The 22,200-nt window shown below is 40.7% G+C and overlaps 1 protein-coding gene across 1 annotated transcript in view; it reads right to left on the bottom strand.

The window, feature by feature from the left end:
* The window catches only part of ARHGAP31 (Rho GTPase activating protein 31), a 173,365-nt gene that overhangs the window by 67,839 nt on the left and 83,326 nt on the right, over positions 1 to 22,200 (bottom strand). Inside the window, exons 2-3 of the mRNA XM_007943864.1 lie at positions 7,253 to 7,355; positions 3,693 to 3,837 (exon numbers count right to left, since the gene is read on the bottom strand). Coding sequence (XP_007942055.1) covers positions 3,693 to 3,837; positions 7,253 to 7,355 — 248 coding nt within the window. The remainder of the gene's footprint in view (positions 1 to 3,692; positions 3,838 to 7,252; positions 7,356 to 22,200) is intronic.

Genomic DNA, 22,200 nt, shown 5'->3' with positions numbered 1-22,200 from the left:
AACACCACAAAAAAGTACATAAAAAAATGACAGCAACAAATTTATACTGGTCGATAATTACATAACTGACAAGGGACATATCTCTAAAATTTATAGAACTCCAACACTGCAACAACAAAAGGATTAACAATCCAATTGAACAATGGGCAGATGACATGAATGGACACTTCACCAAAGAGGATATTCAGGTGGCCAGCAAATACATGAAGAAATGCTCATGATCATTAGCCATCAGAGAGATGCAAATCAAAACAACATTGAGATACCATCTCACCCCAGCTCTAATGGCAAAGTTCAACAAGACAGAAAATGGTGGATACTGGTGAGGATATGGAGAGATTGGGACTCTCATCCACTGCCGGTGGGACTGTCAAATGATACAACCACTGTGGACAACAGTACGACGATTCCTTAAAAAGCTGGAATTAGAAATACCATTTCACCCAGCAATCCCATTCACTATTAGGTATATATCCTAAAGAAGTGAGAGCCAGGACAAGAAGAGATACATGCACACCCATGTTCATTGCAGCACTATTTACAATAGCAAAAAGATGGAAACAACTTACATGCACATCAACAGAAGAATGGATGATCAAACTGTGGTACATACACACAATGGAATACTATGCAGCCCTAAAGAATAAAGCAGAATCTGCAAAACACCGCATAACATAGAACTTGGAGGACATTATGCTGAGTGAAATAAGGCAATCACAGAAGGACAAATATAGTATTAGGTCATTTTTGTAAGAAGTCAAGGAAAGGTTTATATATGGAAGGGAACTTTCTTTGTTGGTTATCAGGGATGAGAGGGTAGGGGAGGGAACACTGCAAAAGGAAAAAAAAAAAAAAAGCATTGACCCATGTTACTTTAGTTTTGTGTATTAAACTGTACATAAATTATATTTCAATAGAATGTATATAAAAAAAAGGAATTAGACTCATTCAGTTCATTCACATAATAATATTCTACTCTACCATATTGAAAGATGATCCTATTTAGGAAACAAAAATTGTATAGGTGAGAGGATGACGAGTCTGCAGAAAACAAATAATAAAGTCCTACACATAAATTAAAACAACAATAAGACATTATTTTTAACTAATTCAGATTGGCAAACATTTAGAAAATTAAAAATATCCATTGTGGACAAGGCTATAGGGAAAAGAGTAATCTTAACTTTATGCAGGAGAGTTTGATATATGCAAACATTTTAAAATAAAATTTTAATAAGCAAAGCCATTTCTATGACTTTTCCCTCAGGAGATAATCAGACAGTTGTGTGAAGATATATGTACAAAAAATGTTTATTATAATGTTGTTTATGAAAGCAAAGTAGTGGGAAACAAAAAATCTAAATGTCAGTCAGTAAGAGAATGGTTTCAGAAATCATGGTACATATGAGAGAATACTCTGTAAAAATAGGGTATACTTAAATGGAAAGGTGGTCACATTGTCAAATTTTTAAAAACATGTCAAAACAGCAATGCATAGTATCAAAGAGTAAAAGTAAGCAGAGGGATTGAGAGAGATAAAGAGATACAGATACAGATATACACACAGTAACTCTATGATGTTTCCCACACGTTAACAGCGGCTATGCCTGAGGTGTGAGATTTCAGGCAATGTGAATTTCTGTATTGCTTTAATATTTATAATAAAATTTTATTTTGACCAGGGAAAACATAAACACTGTGCATAGAATCCATGTATGCTTCTAGAACGGGAGCTCTGGTGGTGTGGTGACGCATTTGACTGCTAACCAGAAGGCTAGCGGTTCAAACCCCACAGCCACTCTTTGGATGGAAGGTTGGGCAATCTACTTCCGTAGTGATACTGCCTCAGAAACCCAAGGAGGGTTCGCTGTGAGTTGGATCCAATTCGACGGTAGTGGGTAGTGGTGGGATGCATAGAATAAAAGACTAAAGAAAATGCTAATGGTAATTGTCTTTAGTCTTTAAGGGGAGAGATCAAAGGTCTCTTTCTGAATTGTCTTTTATGAATATTTTAAAATGAGGAATACTCATATATGGGGACAGTATTTATAATCTGGCAGACCAACATAAGGCCCACAGTCTTGCCTCATAGTTCCTGTCAAAGACTTGTCTATAGTTTCAAGTCTAGTGCCTGCTGTTATTTATGACTTAGCCATTCAGGAAGGAGGCTCCTTCATCTTCTGTCTTAGATCTCAAAGGCAGGGGTGCCCACACCACCAACAGCTTCACATCAGCTGGTCTACATTGGCTGCTCCTGTGGTCAACATTTATGCCAACACTTATGCCTACATTTCTTGTGTACTTTGGTCTAATTTTTTTTTTTTTTCTCATTGAAAGAATTAATACATTCCTAGTGGAGAAAATATCCAAAGTTAAAGTATAAAGGGACAGGGAAAAAAATCTATAATCTCATCATTGTAGTCAATGAGTATTAGTCTTTTGAATATCCTTCCTCTTCACCCCTTTTTAATATACAATTGCGATGTTTTTTCCAATTACTGTTATTAGTGTTTCCTTGTATTATTGAAAACTGTTAAGTATACTGTTAATAGCCCAAGCCTAATTCTTTTTTTTTTTTTTTTTTTTAAAGTGGTGCTCCTCTCTTCCTACATCATTCCAAACTGAAGAATCTTTTATGCTCAAAATAAGTTCACTAGAGGAGTTATGGGAAAGACTGTCTCCCATTGTTAGAGTCTCAAGCTGGTTCTTACCAATAGTTACAATCCCTCCATAATCTCGATTTCAAATCCCCCTCTGACCACCCTACTTCAACACTCAATTGATCCTACTGGGATGAATAATCTGCTGATCTACTTTTTCACACACCTGCCTTATGCCCTCATTTCCTTCCTTATCCGGACTAAGTCCATGGTCAATTATTTCAATCATTCATGGCATACACTCTCATCTCCCTCACCCCTCTTAATTAAACCCACCTCTCTGCCTACTTTACACCTCTACCCATGCAGTCAAATGTTCAAACCCTATTTTTAATGCCATCTCTACAGCATCCTTTTCATTGTTTAACGTAGTATTTTAAAATGAAAACTATTCTCCCCCTTACTTTTCCTATGAGTGTCTTATTTGGTAACCACACAGTTGCTGTTTAGGTGGGTGTTTTGCTCTTACCCAACCATCCACCCCACCTACCCAACTGACCACTCCCTCAAGGCTGCTTTTTCCACATATCTTTTTCCTTCCTAACTGTCTGACCTCGCTCTTCACTTTTGATAATTTTCTCTCCCTTCTCTACCCACTCACACCTTTCCCCACCCCCACCCCCACCCCCAGATGGAGCAGCCTGATAAAAAATGAATTTGCAGTGGATAGAGCATGTGGCTGGAGTCTCCAGTTCCCATCCTGCCTCTGTTGTATGACCTTGGGGCAGTCACTTCATATCTCTCAGTCTCCTTTTCCTCTCTATACAATGAGGCACCTTAGGCTAAATAAACACAGATAATTTAACCCAGCTCCTAAAACAAACACAGGTGATTCTGAAAGTTCAAGAAAGAAAAAATGTAGTAAGCAATCCTACTACCTGACTTTCCCACTATACCATCCTACTCCCATCACCATGCTAAGATAATGTCAACCATCTGGTGAATATTATTATTGTTATTTTAGTGCTGAAACTTTCCTTGGCCCGTCCACGTGTCCCACCCAGTAATCATAATGGAAATCCAAACACTCACCGTGAATTTCTCGTAGAGCTCATAAGTCAGGAGGGGGTTGGGAAGCTCCCTAAAGTAGAGCTTGCAGAGTGAGCCCACACAGTGGATGTCCTGGAGGTATACTTCCCTTGTCAGATCTGGACATTGATCTGAGCCAAACTCCTGCCTGAAACAACACAGACAGAGACATAACAATCCCAGGGAACATGTGTTCCATGTCCACAGCTGCTTGTCTGCTTAGGGGTAAAAAGACCCTAAACTGCTGATCTGACTATATTTTGACCTTGATTCAAAATGACCTTCTACTCCAGGCCCAAGGAAGCTATGGAAAGACTTTCACTTTAGGTGTGGACATTCCCTGAAAATGCTACAGTCCATAGAAGACATAATGCTCCTTTACAAATGAATCTCCAACAGCATAATGTCTCAGTTATGACCTGTGGGGAAACAGAAGAATTGTTCGCCAAAACAGCCTATTGAGATTTCAGTTTTTCCAAAATATCATTGTAAATGAACTTCCCTTTCTTAGAGGAGAGACCTAACCCAGGGTGGGTCAGACTATTACCGTTCATCTCCATATATTCACATTTTATGTGGAGACTCCAACCTAAGGTTTGAGAACTTTAATCAAATATTTCTTTGATGTTGAATGGAATCTTCTAGGCTGCCTGATAGTCACTCTCATAGAACAAATAAGCTTATAAATATCTTCCTAAACAATCTATAGTGGCTGATCTGGGAATCATCAGGTTGCTGGCCTGGTGTGACCTACTTGGTTAGAAAACATTTCCTCACAAGGTTACATGAATACACACCCTCAAACAATGTATCCTTAACCAGTTGCTATGGTGTAAATTCTGACCTATGGTGACCCCATGTGTGTCAAAGTCGAACTGTGCTCCATAGGATTTTCAATGGCTGATTTTTCCAAATTAGATCAAGTTTTTCTTTTGACATGCCTCTGATTTGTACCACCCCAGCACTCCAATACAAGTTAAGAATCTTTAAGAAATGACATGCTTGGGCTTTATTATAGAAGAGAAGTTAGACTTTTGAAGAGTATTTACTTGGTTAGCCAAGTTGTTACAAAGTCAATGGGAGTCTCAAAACCAAAAAAAGCAAACTCATTGCCCTAGAGTGGGTCCCGACTCATAGCCATCCCTCCTTGGGTTTCTAAGGCGGTATCTCTACGGAAGTAGATTACCCAATCTTCCTTCTGAGGAGTGGCTGGTGGGTTTGAACAGCTAGTCTTCTGGTTAGCAGTCAAGTGCCTTAGGCACTACACCACCAGAGCTCCTGGTAAATTCATAGGCACTTTTTTTTTTTTTTTTTAAAGAGGTCATAATAAGAACGATCTAGAGCTGACTTGGACAAAATTTTATCTTGTCAAAAGCTCAGATCAGTTCTTAAAAAAGGACTACTGGAAGTACCCATTATCCAAGTAGTCTTCCATGATACCAATTACTGTATCATATATTTTAGAGATGTAGTAAATCATTCAAAAGTATTTGCTATTGAAACTCCAAAAAATGTCACACTAGTAAATTAGTGGAAATTACTTAAACACATAGATTCATTAAAGTCTTTGACAGCAAGAAATCAATCTTTTCTTATTTCACAACCACCACTTCTCTAGCAGTAAAAAGGATATTTTAATCCTTTGGTATAATTTAACTACAATTAAGATACTGGAGACCAAAAAACACACTGCTGGAGAGTAGATTTGACTCATAGCGACCCCTCCTTGGGTTTCCGAGGCAGTATCTTTATGGAAGTAGATTTCCCAATCTTCCTTTCAAAGAGTGGCTGGTGGGTTGGAACTGCCGGCCTTCTGGCTAGCAGTCAAATTACAAAAACAGAATTACCTGCACTACCTAGTAAACTTTACTTGTTAACCTTGTAACAAGAATATTTTTATTATTTCAAAAGTCCACATTTACAATTAAAGAAATATAGTAAGTATATAAAAGTAGCACTAATTAAAATACATTCTTTTTGGTGTTAAGGGATAATATTCAAAACACTTAAACTTATTGTTTTAGCCAGAGAAAGTTTACACACACGTATAGGTGGCGTAGTGCCTAAGGCATTTGACTGTTAACCAGAAGATTGGTGGTTCAAACCCACCAGCCACTCCTTGGAAGGAAGACTGGGCAATCTATTTCCCTAGTGATACCACCTTGGACACCCAAGGAGGGGTTGCTATGAGTTAGATCCCACTGGACTGCAGTGAGTTTGGTTTAGTTTTTTTATGTATATGTATTTATACAGACACACACCTATCTTTTTGATGGTATTGTCCTCCTACTTCAGTGTGATACAAATTTCTTTCAAATATTTAGGATAAATCCATAGAATTGAAAACAGTTCACCTATCAGTAATTTTTAAAATACCAGCATTTTCATTAAGAAAATGCATAATCATACAGATTTCTGATGTCTCAATCAGATAAATACCAATTGTTAAGTGTGTATTAACCACAAAACTCACATCTACATCCTCATTCTGAACACTACATAATGGGAACCTAACCTAACCTACCAGCCACTCCTCAGAAGGAAGGTTGGGCAATCTACTTCCACAGTGATATGGCTCAGAAATCCAAGGAGGGGTTGTTATGAGTGGGCTCCCACTCCATGGCACATAACAACAGCAATCTAACTGAGCTTTGGGTAGGCAGACGAATGATAAATAAATCAAATTTTCCTAAATTATAATTTTAATCATTTGAGTTAGATCAAATTCACCTAAGAAGGATAAATCTGGTGCAAGACAAAGAAACAGATTAAAAACCCTTGGGAACTTTTGTCAGAAAGAATTACATCAGACTGGAGAACTTCCTGATTAGATTAAGAATAGTTTTAAAAAAACAAACCAAACTCGCTGCCCTTAAGTCGAATCCGAATCATAGCAACCCCTCCTTGGGTTTCTGAGGCGGTATCACTACCAAAGCATATTGCTCCATCTTCCTCCCGAGGAGTGGCTGATGGGTTTGAATTTCCAGCCTTCTGGTTAGCAGTCAAATGCACTAAGCCAAGAGAGCTCCTAAGAATAGTTAGGCATCTGAAAAAATTAGTTATCTGATTTTCTGCTCTGCCATTCTTCTCTTAGTTCCTTCAAGTTTTTAATACTTCCCTACAAGGGGAGCTCTGGTAGCATAGTGCCTAAGGCACTTGACTGCTAACCAGAAGGCTGATGGTTCAAACCCCCCAGCCACTCCTCAGAAGGAAGGAAGGTTGGGTAATCTACTTTGGTAGTGATACTGCCTTGGCAACCCAAGGAGGGGTCGCTATGAGTCGGGGTCGACTGGACAGCACATAACAACAACAACCCAAGGGGGAGCTCTGGTGGCCTAGTGCCTAAGGCATCTGACTGCTAACCAGAAGCCTGGTGGTCCAAACCCATCAGCTACTCCCCGGAAGGAAGGTTGGGCAATCTACTGCTGTAGTGATATCGCCTCGGAAACCCAAGGAGGGGTCACCATGAGTCAGACCTGACTCAACGGCAGCGGGTTGGTAGGACAGAAAAATGGGCTAAAGGCCCATGGGTGAATTCTTTCAGCGCTATTCTTTCAGCTTACCTTAACCGCTGTATGTTTGAGGTGACGCCTGAAAGCCGATAAATTCCATCCACAATGCCATGAGTTTCTATAAATTCTGCACAGCTCTTCAATACATATGGAACTGTATAAAGGAAAAAAAAATATTAGAAATAAGTCTGACTGTCTTTTAAAAATATACTTTATATATCAAGTAACTTCAAAGAGGAGTAAGTATTGAACACTTAAGAGTTACAAATGGAAACAATTACTTATAAATAGTAAATGGTATTCCTTTTGTTAAGGACATTATAGATTTACTTATCAAAGTTTCAAAAAATTCATGTTTTTAAAGAGTTTGTTAGAGTTTTTTTTTTTTTTGAAAGAATCTGAAAATTATTCAGAAACTTCAAATTTGAAATCAGCAGTGACTTTGGAAAGTCCACAACTCAGTTTCCTCTTTTCACTGGTTTAATGTGGTTTTCCAAGTAGCAGCATCAACAGGGAAATTGGTTGAAATGCATATTCTCAGGCCTCACTCCAGACCTACTGAATCAGAAACTCTGGGGATGGGGACCTGCAAAAAAAACACACCAAAAAAACCAAACTCACTGCCGTCAAGTCATTTCTGACTCATGGTGACCCCCCCCTTGAGTTTCCAAGGCCGTATCTCTATGGAAGTAGATTGCCCAATCTTCCTCCTGAGGAGTGGCTGGTGGGTTGAACCACCAGCCTTCTAGTAAGCAGTCAAATGCCTTAGGCATCACGCCACCAGAACTCCTGATCTGTGTTTAAACAAGCTTTCCATGTGACTCTGATGCAAGTGCAAGTTGGAGAACCATTGCTTTATTTGACACATGAGGAAACTGAGGCATAGGTAAATTTACTTAACTCAAGATTACATACTTGTTGCTTTTGAAAAATAATTAGTACATGGGAAAATACTTATAGTTAGGTAAAAGAAAAACAAGACATAAAATTGAATATACATTATGAATTCAGCTATGTAAAAAATAACGCTGCAGAGGAAAAAAGACTGGAAGAAAATCTGCCAGAATGTTAAAAGTAATTGCCTCTGGTTGATGGGGATAGAGGCAGGGGAATGGGTACATTTATTTCTGCTGCTTTATATTTTTCTGTATGTTATAAAATTTCCACAATTAACATGCATTTGTTTTATAATTTAAAAAATTACATCTAGACCTGCATCAAATGACTAATAGAAAAAAAAGGAAAGAACAAGAAAGAATGAGAAAAATAGGTCTATTTCATGGTTTTGAAAGTCAAAGATTAGAATGAAAACCCAGGTGATTTTGCTTGAATCTACTTCCTTTTGCCCACAGTAACTGGAAACTGTTCTTTCGCAAAGATCTCAATAGTTGTGTCCATAAAGGAGAAAAACACCCTCTGCCAAATGAGTTAAGCCAGTCACTGGTGGTTCAAATCCACCAGCCACTCCTCGGAAGGTAGGTTGGGCAATCTACTTCTGTAGTGATACTGCCTTGGCAACCCAAGGAGGGGTCGCTATGAGCCGGGTCCGACTCGACAGCACATAACAACAACAACAACAAGAGTCATTGATTTAATTGATCACATGCAAGGGACTGACGTGACCTTTTGAATTCCTGCCACTCCAGAGGGTCACCTGGGCCTGAAGGGTCTGGCTGTACTGTTCTCTCCTCGGGACTAGCCCTGAGGGCCCAGGCAGCTTGGTAGTTCAGAATGGAAGCTGAAGGTCTTCTGGATGGCTTGGAGAGAGTGGCAAGTGATGACTTTGGTCCCTGGGCAGATCTAACTGAGGTTCCTCCATGTGAGACTGTATGCATGGTTTGATAATCCAAGCCTCAAGTGATTAAGTGTTTAGCAGTTCCCTGGAGCACAGAAGTAGTGTGGAATAAACTAACTACTTAGGTTAGCACTGTACTCATGCCCCCAAAACATACTTAGTGCATTAAAGCCTTAAATTATATTAATGTTAGTCCATTAATCGATGCTTAGTGCACATGATAACACCTACTCATAATTACAAGCTGGAATGTACCTTTGTATAGGTAGACAACAGGAGTTCAGACTCAGCATGATACCTGAATTCTGTATTACTAAATATTGCATTTCTAAATACCCCTCCCTGACCCTCTTCAACTACTAATTGTAATTTTAGGTACTCAATAGTTTGTTGTACTTGAAATATTTCACCCATCTCTCAAAGGCTGAGTTCCTTCAGAACCATTCTCCTTCAGGACACATCCATGTTTTGTTCCTGTCCTCCATGACTGGGAACTGAGGAGAATCTTCTCAGTTACTCATGTAGATTAAGGACAGAGAGTGGGCTTGGGACTTGGAAATGCTGAGGCCAGAGACCACAGGGGTGGAACAACTTCCTATGAGTGAATACAGCGTGGGAGCCAGGTGTGGTTGAGGAGGGGCTCTGTGGGAGTGGGCAGGGTTCCAGAGGCTCTGCCAGGCTTTAACGAGAAGAGTTACGCTTTGATCTATTTTATAAAGTTGGGTTCTTGGTAAGATTTCTCCTGTCCTCACTCTTCAAAACAAAACAAAACTCAGAGTTTCTGTGCTTAAAAAAAGTTTTTAAAGAAATCACTGTTGTGTATAATAATGGTGGTTGACTCTTTCACCATCACACTAAGCTGCTTGTCCTGTAACCTGCCACATGTGGCCTATAGTTGAGAGCTCAGGTTTGGATGACAAACTGCCTTTGTAACCTTGGGCAAAATAAGTAATGGTTTTCATTGTCAGTTTCCACACCTGTAAAATGAAGGTAATAGTGATATTTACCTCATAGCTAGGTTTGAAATAATTAATCCCTGTAAACATGTAACACAGACCATGGCATATAATAAGCATTCCACAATGACAGTTATTACTTCTATTTCTAGCTACCCATGATGTAAATTTATAATTTGGTTAGATGTAATCCTGGTGAACTAGAGCTTGCTTCCTCCCATCCAATGGATGCTTGAGGTAGAGGTGACTAACCTCATACCAGTCAAAACTCATCTCTATTCCTTGGAATGGCCTTTGTGTTTTCTTTGGTTAAGTGTTACTATTTGAGAGTAATTTTTTTTTTTCCTATCAGGTCTCTTTTCTGTGCATCTAGGTATATCTTTGTACCAGAAAGGCAGCAGGGTCCCATAGTACATGGACTTTGGGTTAGCGGTTGAGGAGCTGCACTTAGTCCTTGGGGTGTTCTAAGCACTGAGTTGGACCTGCAGCATTGGCATGTGTGGATTTAAGAGCACTGTGCTTTCATAAAGAGGGATTAAAAAAAAAAAGATCTCTGGCTTGGCAGATCTCTCCATAAAGAACATTCTACCAAGGGGGCAGAAGAGAGTCTCCAATCTGTGCCATTCCATTCTCAGGCTCTGTTAGTTTTAAAGGTGGGGAAAACACATTCCCGGATGTAGCCTCTGCCATGAGTTGACTCTGGCGTTGGTACAGAGGCCCTAGAACCTCTTGTCCAGAGCTCTGTTTAAACAGGAGGCCAACATTAAAATAACCCAAGAAAAGAGGTCATGGTCCCAACCCTGAGGAGGATGGAAGGTACAGGAATTCTCTCTCATACTCACTAAATAGGAAAGGCTTCACTTAATCTCTGTGTTATGGTCTATGTATAGACACTAGAGCAGTGGTTTTCAGACTGTGGCCCCTGGTCCAGGACCAGCGGCAGCAGCACACCCTCCTGGTGAGTCTAAAGCACCTTGAAGCTTTAGAACCATGAGTCTAGACCACCAGAGCTTCTCCCACTTTAATGGACTACAAGTCACTTGGGGATCTGGTTCAAATGCAGATTCCATCCAGTCTTGGGTGGGGCATATAAAAAATTTCCATTTCCAGTAAATTCCCAGGTGATGCTGATATTGCTGGCTGCAGCCACACCTTGAGTAGCAAGGGTATAAAGATATTACTGGAGAGAAGAGCTGCCATGGCCACTGAGAGTTCAGTCTCAAAGTTTCAGAATCCTTTAGACTATTGTCCCTGGGGTCCAACCAGAGTGGGGACACCCTAGAATTCTGGACAGGGTAGAATGTTGATACAAAATAGCTGAAAAGAAAGCCTCCATTGTCCGTTTAGGCATGGGAAGAAGTGATGCTGGAGGCTGAAACCAGGAAACTGGTTTTGCGGATTCAACCTGGCCCCAAAGAATTTTGTGTCCTCCAGAGGTACACACAGTCGCTGATTATGATACAATGTTATTACTTATTCAAACTGTTTCAATGGTGGTTCTCTAACTCCCTATTTTGTTTGTTTTGATTTTCCTGGATCAGTGATTTTATATGTTAAATTTTAATCTGGGCACAAAATAAACCTTGAGGTGGTTTCTGATTGAAATATAAAATCTTGCTTTTGATTTATGCTTTACAGTGTTCAAAACTTCTTTCAAATCCCTTGTCTCATTTGTTCCAACCTGAGACAATTAAAAGACATTTTACATCTTTAAAGAGTGTGGGGCATGTCTTTCCTTAATTCTAACTGTTTTCAAGGATTGAAAAGGCCAGCAGGTGAATCATTTCTCAGAGACCTCCCCTCCTCCCGAGTTAGAAAATCGGCTACGCTGCCTTGGTTCCCTAGGAGACGGGGACCTGATCAGATCTGGAGAAAGACCTTGAAACAAGGACAATTTTATTTGGTCAGTTACGTGGAGATGCCAGTCGCATTCATTTACAGTGCAAACTGCATTTGTGCTTTGTGGAAATATGGCACTCTCCCTTTTCTCTCCTGGTGTTTGTTAAGGTCTTGCATTGATCAGATTCATCCTCTCTCTTGGTCCTTCATTCCCGACCTTCAAAGTAAAGTCTAGTATTATAGCCATACAATGGAATACTGCTCAGCAGAGAAAAGTAATGAACAATTGATAAACCACAGGAATGACTCTTAAAGGCATTATGTTGAATGATAGAAGCCAGATTATAAAAAAGTATATATTATATGATTCCTTCTATGTAAAATTGTAGGAAATGCAAACTAATCTACATTTCAAGAAAGCAAGGAAAAGGCAGAAGGAAGGGGTTATGAAGGAGCCCAAGGAAACTTTTCTGTGTAATGAATATACTCATCTTTTTGATTGACGTAATGGAAAGGTGGGAAAGCCCTCACAGGAGAAGAAGAATTGATATATGTTGAAGGAGGATGAAAGAATGAAGGAGATAAGATACTGCACAGGGAAGAAATCCTGGGAGAATCTGTTGCCATGCACATGGGAGAGAAAGAGAGGGAGAGAGAGGATTTTAAGCAGCCTCTTTGCAGCATTTTTACAAAGATATAGTAAAGATGTGTTGTTGGGTGCCATCAAGTCAATTCCAACTCATAGCAACCCCATGTGATAGAGAAGAGCTGCCCATAGGGTTTTCTAGGCTGTAATCTTTATAGGAGCAAATCATTTCTCCCATGGAGCCGCTGGTAGGTTTGAACTCCAACCTTTCAGTTAGCAGCAAAGTGCTTAACCATTATGCCACCAGGTCTCCTCAAAGATTTGAATTACCTTTCCATTATTCTATGTTGTCAGCATAGAATGTCATAGGCATTTGCCCCAAGAATCTAAGAGCTGTCACACTAGCATGCTATATAACCTCTCTCCCTCTCTGCAATCCTCCTTCTTTATTTCTGTCTTATCTTTTCCCTGTCCCTTTTCAACCTAGGTGGTGCAAGCAGTTTGTGATCAGCTCTTAACCTAAAGGCTGGCAGTTGGAACTCACCCAGCTGCTCTGTGGAAGAAAGGCCTGGCAGACTCCTTCCATAAAGATTACAATGAAGCAAACCCTACCAAGCAGTTCTACTCTGTAACACACGGGGTCACCATCAGTCGGAATCAACCCCATCACAAAGGATTTCTTGCTTTTTCCCTCAACTTCGTTCCTTCACATGCTCCTCCCTAGCTTATGGGGGTGGGGTGGTGGGTATTAAGCCATTATTATCACCTAGGAGTTCTGGTAGCATAGTGCTTAAGGCATTTGACTGCTAATCAGAAGGCTGGGGGTTCAAATCCACCAGCCACTCTGAGGAAGGAAGATAACAGCAATCTACTTCTGTGAGGATTTACTGGCTCAGAAGCCCAAGGAGGAATTGCTATGAGTCAGGATCACTCGACGGCAGTGAGTTTGGTTTTTGGTTTAGATATAATAAAATTTATCCCTTTAAAGTGTATAATTCAGTGGGGTTTTTTTTCTTACTTTATTCACAGAGTTGTGCAACCATCACCACTGTCTAATTCCAGAGCGTTTTTATCACCCCCAAAAGAAATCCCGCACCCATTAACCAAAACCCACCACCATGGAGTTGTTTTCCGACTCATAGCGACCCCTCCTTGGGTTTCCGAGGAAGTATCTCTATGGAAGTAGATTGCCCAGTCTTCCTTCTGAGGAGGGGCTGGTGGGTTTGAACCGCCAGCCTTCTTGTTAGCAGTCAAGTGCCATAGTGACCTTATAGATACACAAATATATAAAAATCCAGTAGGGTTTCTAGGCTGTAACCTTTACGGAAGGAACCCCGGTGGCAAAGCAGTTAAACTCTTGGCTGCTAACCAAAAGATTGATGGTTCAAAATCAACTGCTCGGGAGGAGAAAGATGAAACAGTCTGCTTCCCTAAAGATTCAAACAAACAAACACTGTTACTAAGTCGATTCTGACTCATAGCAAACCCCACTGGGTTTCGGAGGCAGTAAATCTTTACACAAGTAGATCGCCCTGTCTTCCTTCGGTGAGCTGCTGGTGCGTTTGAACCACCAATCTTCTGGTTAGCGGTCAAATGCCTTAGGCACTATGCCACCAGAGCGCCTTTTCCCTAGAGATTAGACAGCCTTGAAAACAGTTCTATTCTGTCCTATAGAGTGGCTATGACTTGGCATCAAGTTGATGGCAATGAGTTAAACTTTACAGAAGCAGATCATCAGTTCCTTCTCTGAAGAGTCACTGGGTGGGTTGAACTGCCAACTTTTCAGTTAGCAGCCTTCTGCTTAATCAGTGAGCTACCACCAGGCCTCTATCTCTTCCCCTTGTTGTTATTTGCTGCTGAGTCGGACTTGCTTCGTAGCGACCCCTCCTTGGGTTTCCAAGGCAGTATCACTATAGAAGTTGATTGCCCAACCTTCCTTCCGAGGAGTGGCTGGCGGGTTTGAATTGCCAGTCTTCTGGTTAGCAGCTAAGTGCCTACTCTCTTCTCTTTAGCCCTCGGCAATCACTAATCTACTTTGTGTCTCTGTAGATTTGCCTATTCTGGACATTTCATATGAATGTGTGGTCTTTTGTGATGGTTTATTTCACTTATCATAATGCTTACAAGGCTCATCCATGTTGTAGCATGAATCAGTACTTCATGCATTTTTATGGTTGAATAATATTTCATTGCATGTATAGACCACTTGCTTATCTATTCACTGATACACATTTGAATTGCTGATATTTTCTGGGTATTATGAATAATGCTGCTATGAAACTTCATGTATAATTTTTTATGTGAACATGTTTTCAAGTCTCTTGACTATATATCTTGGAGTGGAATTGCTGAATCACATAGTGACTCTATACTTAACTTTTTGAGGGACTGCCAAATTGTTTTCCAAATGGGTGCACAATTTTACATTCCCACCAGCAAGGTAAAAGGGTCCAACTTTTTCACATTTGTCAACACTCGTTATGGTCTTTCTTTTACATTATACCCACCCTAGTTGGTGTGAAGTAGTACCTCACTGTGGTTTTGATTTTCATTTCTCTAAGAAGCTCTGGTGGCATAGTGGTTAAATCATTCAGCTGCTAACCAAAAGGTTGCTTATTCAAACCCACCAGCTGCTCTGTGGGAGAAAGATGAGGAAGGAATTCTGCTTCCGTAAAGATTTACAGCCTTGGAGACCCTATGGAGCAGTTCTACTCTGTCCTACAGGGTTGCTATGAGTCAGAATCAACTCAATGGCAGTGGTTTCTTTCTTTTTTAAGGACTAATGATACTGAGCCTCTTTTCATGTGTTTAGTGATCATTCATATATCTTCTTTGGAGAAATGTCTATTCAAATTCTTTGCCCAAAGTTATAACTTCTTAGCCACAGCCAAACACCCTGAGGGAGTGAGTCACTGGGCCCATGGGCTACAGGGCCATGGTCTCAAAGGACATCCAGGTCAATTAGCATAACATACTACATGAAACATGGTTCTACATCCTACTTTGATGAGTGGCAACTGGGGTCTTAATAGCTTGCAAGCAGCCATCTAAGATGCAACAATTAGTCTCTCCTCATCCAGAACAAAGAACAATGAAGAAAACCAAAGACACATGGAAACAATTAGTCCTTGGGACTAGTGGACCATGTGAACCTCAACCTACATCCCTGACAAAAGAGCTAGATGTTGCCTGGCTACCACTGTTAACCACTTGGAAAGGGATCAAAATAGGACATCCTGGTGGGAGACAAATGGGGAACAAAAACTCAAAATCATGAAGACCAGCCTTACTAGTCTCATAGAGAGACTGGTTAATCTCCCATGACTATGGCTCCTAGTCACCCTGGAATTGAATTCACTTCTGTGACTTCCAGCCAAACAACAGATAGGTGTATAGGGTGAATATTTACACCAGGAGGTACACTTCTTAGAACAATCAATGATGGGAGAACACAAGGGCAGTATTTGCACAGGAAGATAGCTCCAAGGGCAAGAAAACATAGGAAAGAAAGACAGGGAAAAGGTAACCATAGGGAAGAAGTGGGAAGAGAGCTGTTACATTATGGGGATTGCAATCAATGTCATGAAACAAAATGTGTATGAACTGCTGTATGGAAAACGAATTGGCTCTGTAAATATTCACCCAAATCACAATTAGAAAAAAAAAAAATTCTTTGCCCATTTTTAACATTGTTACTGTCTTTATTTATTTTATTGTTGAGTAGTAAACCAAACAACAAAACAAAACAAAAAAGCCCGCCAAACTCTGTCATCAAGTCCGATCTGACTCACAGCAACCACTCCTTGAGTTTCTGAGGCGGTATCACTACAGAAGTAGATTGCCCAACCTTCCTTCCGAGGAGTGGCTAGTAGGTTTGAACCTCCAGCCTTCTGATGAGCAGTCAAATGCCTTAGGCACTATGCCACCAGAGCTCCTACTTCTTTATATATTATGGATAGCATTATGGATATTGGAATCTTATTAGATATAAGATTTGCAAACATTTTCTACCATTCTGTGGTTGTCTTTTCACCTTTCTCATGGTGTCTGTTAAAGCACAAAAGTTTTAAATTTTGATGAAGTCAAATTATTTATTTTTTCTCTTGTTACATGTGCTTTTGATATCAGGAGAAGAGTTTTTTTATTTCTGATTTATATTTTCTACATTCTTTGATACTTCATTATTTGCATACATACAAAATGTTACTATGAGCAATGCAACTGTTTATTAAAACTTATAAATCAAACCATATGAGTCCAACTGAGTATTGTCTTTTGAGAAACCAGACTATTATCTGGCTCAAAGCATTTTTTGAACCACCCTTTGGGAATCTCTTTTAGAGCTAGTTAGAAGTCCTTCAAATTTACCTCCACAAAGAACTCAAGTACAATATTTTCTCAGGAGGAAAAGAGTAAGGAATAGTTTATGTCTCTTTTGTTTTGTTTTCACCAGGACCACATGGAGGGGCCAGAGAGGTTCAAACATGGAAGGTGGGACCAAGGGGCAGCTGTACAGTGTTGTCCAAAGCTGACCCTGGAGCCAGACCAGGCAGCCTTCATCTTGATTTGCTTGTCTTATTCCTCACTGTGCAAGGGAGCCTCAGGGACCCTTAACCTCACTTTCCTTTCGAGTGCTCCTTCTACGGAGCCCAACCACAAGGTATGTGATCTTCCAGCTCTTCACTTTGGAGAAATGCAGGTCAGCCTGTCATCGTGCATTTTACCAACAGGAAGAGAGAAGACGTTCACTCCCCCCTCCCCCGCCCCATATTCATCTGTGGCTTGGAAACTGATTCAGTAATCATAGACTTGCTGCACTTTGGCAGAGGTCTGGCAAGAAATACCAACTTCAAGTTGTATTTAGTTGAACAAGAAGAATTACAGGGAAATAACTTTTCCTCAACTTCTCAGAGTAGAAAGCAGAAAGTATTAGTTGCTCCATTTTTTAAGAAAATTAGTGATTAATATCTTTATTTCTAAATTCTTTCTGAAAAAGTACAAACGCAATACATGTTAATTTAAAAAATGGAAAAGATACACAAATATAAAAAGTAAAGAGTAACTGACTCCTTTTTACACCACCCTTCCCAATATATCAAAGAAGCCCTGGTTATGCAGTAAAGTGCTCAGCTGATAACCAAAAGTTGATGGTTTGAACTCACCAACTGCTCTGTGGGAGAAAGATAAGACAACCTACTTCTGTAAAGATTATAGCCTTGGAAACCCTGTGCGGCAGTTCTACTCTATCCTATAGGGTCACTATGAGTCAGAATTGACTTGATGGGAATGGGTTTCCTGATACATCAAATTAATAAAAAATGATACACAGTGAAATGTAATAGTAGCTACCTTTACATGCTGAAAAACAAAATGATTTTTGCTCTTCTGTATTTTAAATTTTGCTTTTAGGAATTTCCCATGTTGAGGATGTAGTAAAAGTAAGTTTTCACAGAAATCATTTTTTAAAAAATAAATTTCATTGAAGAAGCCAGGGAGGTTTCTGTAATCAATGAGTTAATTTCTAAATGTTTGCTGAAGAACTCTCCAATGACCCTGTCGAGGCAATTATCCCTTGCCAAACAAAAAAAGGAAGCTCTGGTGGCATAGTGCCTCAGGAATTTGACTGCTAACCAGAAGGCTGGCGGTTCAAATTCACCAGCTACTCCTCGGAAGGAAGGTTGGGCAATCTACTTCTGTAAAGATTTGTTGTTGCTGTTGTTGTTATGTGCCGTCGAGTCGGCCCCGACTCATAGCAATCCTTCCTTGGGTTTCCGAGGAGGTATCACTACAGAAGTAGATTGCCCAGTCTTCCTTCCGAGGAGTGGCTGGTGAGTTTGAACTGCTAGCCTTCTGGTTAGCAGTCAAGTGCCTTAGGCACTATGCTACCAGAGACACCACCTCAGAAACCCAAGGAGGGGTCACTATGAGTCGGATCTGACTCATGGCAGTGAATTTGGTTTTTCAGAAGTACTTGCCTAATCTGCTGGCCCTGAGCATCCAAGGACTTCCTCTGTTGCACTGTTGGGCCAAGGCTGCCGGTGGCAGACCACACCCAGAGCCTGCTCCCTTAGACTGAGCACCCATGGCTGCAAGTGGAGTCCCCTCTTCATTCTCATTGCAGGTCTCAGATGCCAAGTCGAGTCAGCTCTTTCTTGTAGAAAGCCCTCCCTCTGATCCATAACCGGAACTCTCATCTCAGCTGAGACCTTTATGTCTCAAATGTCAATGCAGCCACTCATTCCTTAAGATCTCAATCCCTTCCTTCTACCAAAGCTGATGTACTGAGGTCTAGTCTAGCCGGAGAGACTGAAAAGTGAATGAGATCTTTGCCCTTAAGGAGACAAGAGAGGAATGGGCAATTACAGTGTACTTAGTATTTATTGCCTCGGAAACCCAAAGGGGGTCGCTATGAGTTGGAATTGACTTGATAACAGTGAGTTTCTTTTTTTTAGTATGTGCTGATCCCTGAGCTACAGGCTTTATATCCATTAATTCACTGAACTCAATCGTCACAACCACCTTACATTGATCCCAGTTTTGTAAATGAGGAAATTGAAGCTCAGATATATTAAGTAACTTGTCCAGTTGAAAATATCAAGCAAAATATGTTAAGAGCCCTAGAGAGGCACAAAAAACATGAAGGAAGTTATTTTTTCAAAGATTACGTATGATGAGGGTGTCTGGCAGGTTTCTAGGGCTTGACCAAGAACAGGGAATTTCATTCATTTATACAGAGGCAACTGTTTCAGAGGGACCACATAAGGGAGTGCAGAGAAAGGACCCTCGCCCTTAGGAGCTTACAGTGTAGTGAAATAAGGGGATAAAGAGTGACAAATCAAGAATATGTAATAAGCACTTGATACTTACACATAGGGATGATTTGAGTGATATGGTGGTACACAATATGATTCCAAACAATATACAATAAATAAAATAGCTGCAGAGTGCTTGGTTTTAAGTGCCTGGCATATAATAAGTACTCAGTAAATGTCACCTAAGGACCCTGGAGACACAAACATTAAGTGCTTGGCTGCTAACCAAAAGGTTGGGAGTTCAAACCAACCCAGTAGCTTCTCAAGGGAAAGACCTAGTGATTTGCACCCATAAAGATTAAAGCCTAGAAAACCTTGTGGGGCCGTTTTACTCTCACACACGGTCACTATGAGTCAGAATTGACTTCACAGTACCTAAGAACAACAAATGTCACGTATTTTCTGGTAGATGGAAACTGGGAATTGTGTAAACAAGGTGGGAAGGCAAGAAATAATGTGGTGAATTCCAGGAATGCTGACTAGACCAGTCTGGTGAGAGAGAATAATTCAGGTAGACTGTGTGAGTGTTCTAAAGTTCTAGGAGGATTCCATTATTATCTTGACCTCCACTGGCAGATAAAATTTTCTAAAAGACTATGTGTTTCATCATAAAGGTCCCTTACTCCAAAACCTTCAATGGCTCCCCACTGTCTATACAGTAATAGCAAATCCAGACAGCTCTGGGACTAGACCTTTAACTGCCTCTTCAGGGCCACCCTCAAGAGTTCTTCATTTCAAGGAAACAGCCCTTTGAGAAGGGTAATCTGGGGCAGGGGGGAGATTGGCCACACACATATCATTTCAAAAGGAAAAAAATAAGGTGTCCTTTAGGGTCAGTGGAGGGGACATAGCATGGTTTGTCAAAGAGGGGAAGGGAGGTGAAAAGGCTCACTCTTTTCTACTTATTGCCTGAAATGTCTTTAGGAAAGTGCCTTCCATGGCTCAGAAATAAAAGGCTGGATGAGGGTAGTAAAAGTATCTCTGGACTACCCATCATCAGACATGAATAAAAACCAAACCAAACTCACTGCCGTCGTATCGAACCTGACTCATAGTGAGGTCTCCTTGGGTTTCCTAGGCAGTATCACTACAGAAGTAGATTGCCCAACCTCCCTTCTGAGGAGTGGCTGGTGGGTTTGAACCACCAGTGTTCTGGTTAGCATCCAAGTGCCTTAGGCACTATGCTACCAGAGCTGAGCAAGTGGAAACAGCCTAGGAGGGGCTTTCATTGAGGATGTGTGTGTGCGTGCGCCTGTGCGTGTGCATGCATGTGTGTTGGGAGTAGGAAGGATGATGGTTATGGCAATGAGGAAGGGCCAGGCTGAGTAGAGAAAAAGGGTGTGATGACGTCAGGCACATAGAAAACAAACCTCTAAGAAGTCCCCATGTGACCTTGGACACAGAACATAGAAGCTGTATACAGAAGGATTTTTTCCTTTGCTAAAAATGAAGGCTACTATGCTCTGCATAATTTCTAATGACTTTTTGGGTTCCTCCTTCCTACTGTCCAATTTTCTGTAGAGAAGTTTTGCTCTCAAGGGACTGGTAGGGGCAGACATCACTCATACCACGGAGTTGCTCGTGGATGGCAGAAAGATCTGTCAAGAACTCCTGTTATCCTTAGGTCCAACTTGAGAGCATCAATTTCCTTTCCATTGTCAACAAATCATTTAAATCCTCAACTTAACTGCATAAAGGGCACAATCAGCTTCAGTCACCTGATCAAGATTTCAATTTTTTTTTTCCCCTCTTGAATTAGAGGCCTATTATGGATCCAATTGTGGCTCCTTTACCCCAATATGTATTGGAATCCTAACCCCTGTGGATGTAATCCTGTTTAGAAATAAAAAATTATTTGTTCCGTTAATTAGATCATAGCAAAGTAAAGTGGGTTCTAAATCTAATCACTTCTGAAGTATACAAAGAACAGATTAGACACAGAGACACACACACGAAGGGTGGAGGAGAAGGGGGAGGGACAGATGTCATGTGATGACTGTCTATAAGCCAAGGAACCAAGGAACATTGGGCCTACTCACAAGGAAAGAACCTACACAACCAAAACCCTGGTTGGACTTTCAGCCTCCAGAACTGTAAGAAAATAAACCTCTCTTCTTTAAAGCCATCCACTTGTGGTATTTCTGTTACTGCAGCACTAGGAAACTAAGATCTCTTTCTTTCTTGCCACCTGGTCCTTGGGAAGCCACCCTGGTGGAGACTCTTAACTGGGAATGGATGGAAAGGAGGGCTATATATGCCTCCAGAGAAAACCACATTGGGAGAAGGGTCGTGAACTGAGCAAGTTAATGAGAGAGAAATCTAGAAAATAAACCTGCTTCTTGCACTATGCTTCACTAACACCAATCATCTTAAGAATGAGGACAATGTAAATTTTTTTTCTCCTTTGAGTGTGTCCAGGCCACCTTTTTTTTTTTTATATGCATGCCTAGTGAGTGGTCATGGGGAATGGAAAGAGCTAATACTAACCAAATTTTATGTGCTGGGTGCTGAGTTCTGTGCTTGACAATCATTATTTCATTTAATTGTCCCATCTCTGAGGTAAACAACACCATTCCTATTTTATTGATTACGTATGGTTAGGCAACTTGTCCAAGATCAAACAGCTAGTGGCAGAGTTGGGGTGAATTTTCAAGTCTACCTGAATTCAAAGTCTGTGCACTTCCCAGTACACGTCATAAGCGTAACCTCCAAACTAGGAAAACTGAGGCATAGACCAGAAAGTAGCAAAAGCAGAGGTGATTTTATATTTAAGAGAAGCTTGTGAAACACAGTTTTAATTCTCCTTGAATCCAGATTTCTGGGGTCCATGGAGTTGGGGTGACCCACCCAAATCATTGCCCTCAGGTGATTTTTTGAACTTTGAGCCTTGAGGAGATGGTCTCCTGCAAGTCACTTTTAAGTTAAATAATTGTTGTTGTGTGCCGTCGAGTCGGCCCCGACTCATAGTGACCCCTCCTTGGGTTTCCGAGGCAGTATCACTACGGAAGTAG

This window comes from Orycteropus afer, unplaced genomic scaffold, assembly GCF_000298275.1.
Source record: "Orycteropus afer afer isolate SDZICR_OR568_19922 unplaced genomic scaffold, OryAfe1.0 scaffold00114, whole genome shotgun sequence".
NCBI classification, from domain to species: Eukaryota; Metazoa; Chordata; class Mammalia; order Tubulidentata; family Orycteropodidae; genus Orycteropus; species Orycteropus afer.
The sequence above is the reverse complement of the archived record's forward strand: the minus strand, read 5'-3'. Positions and strand labels throughout refer to the sequence as shown.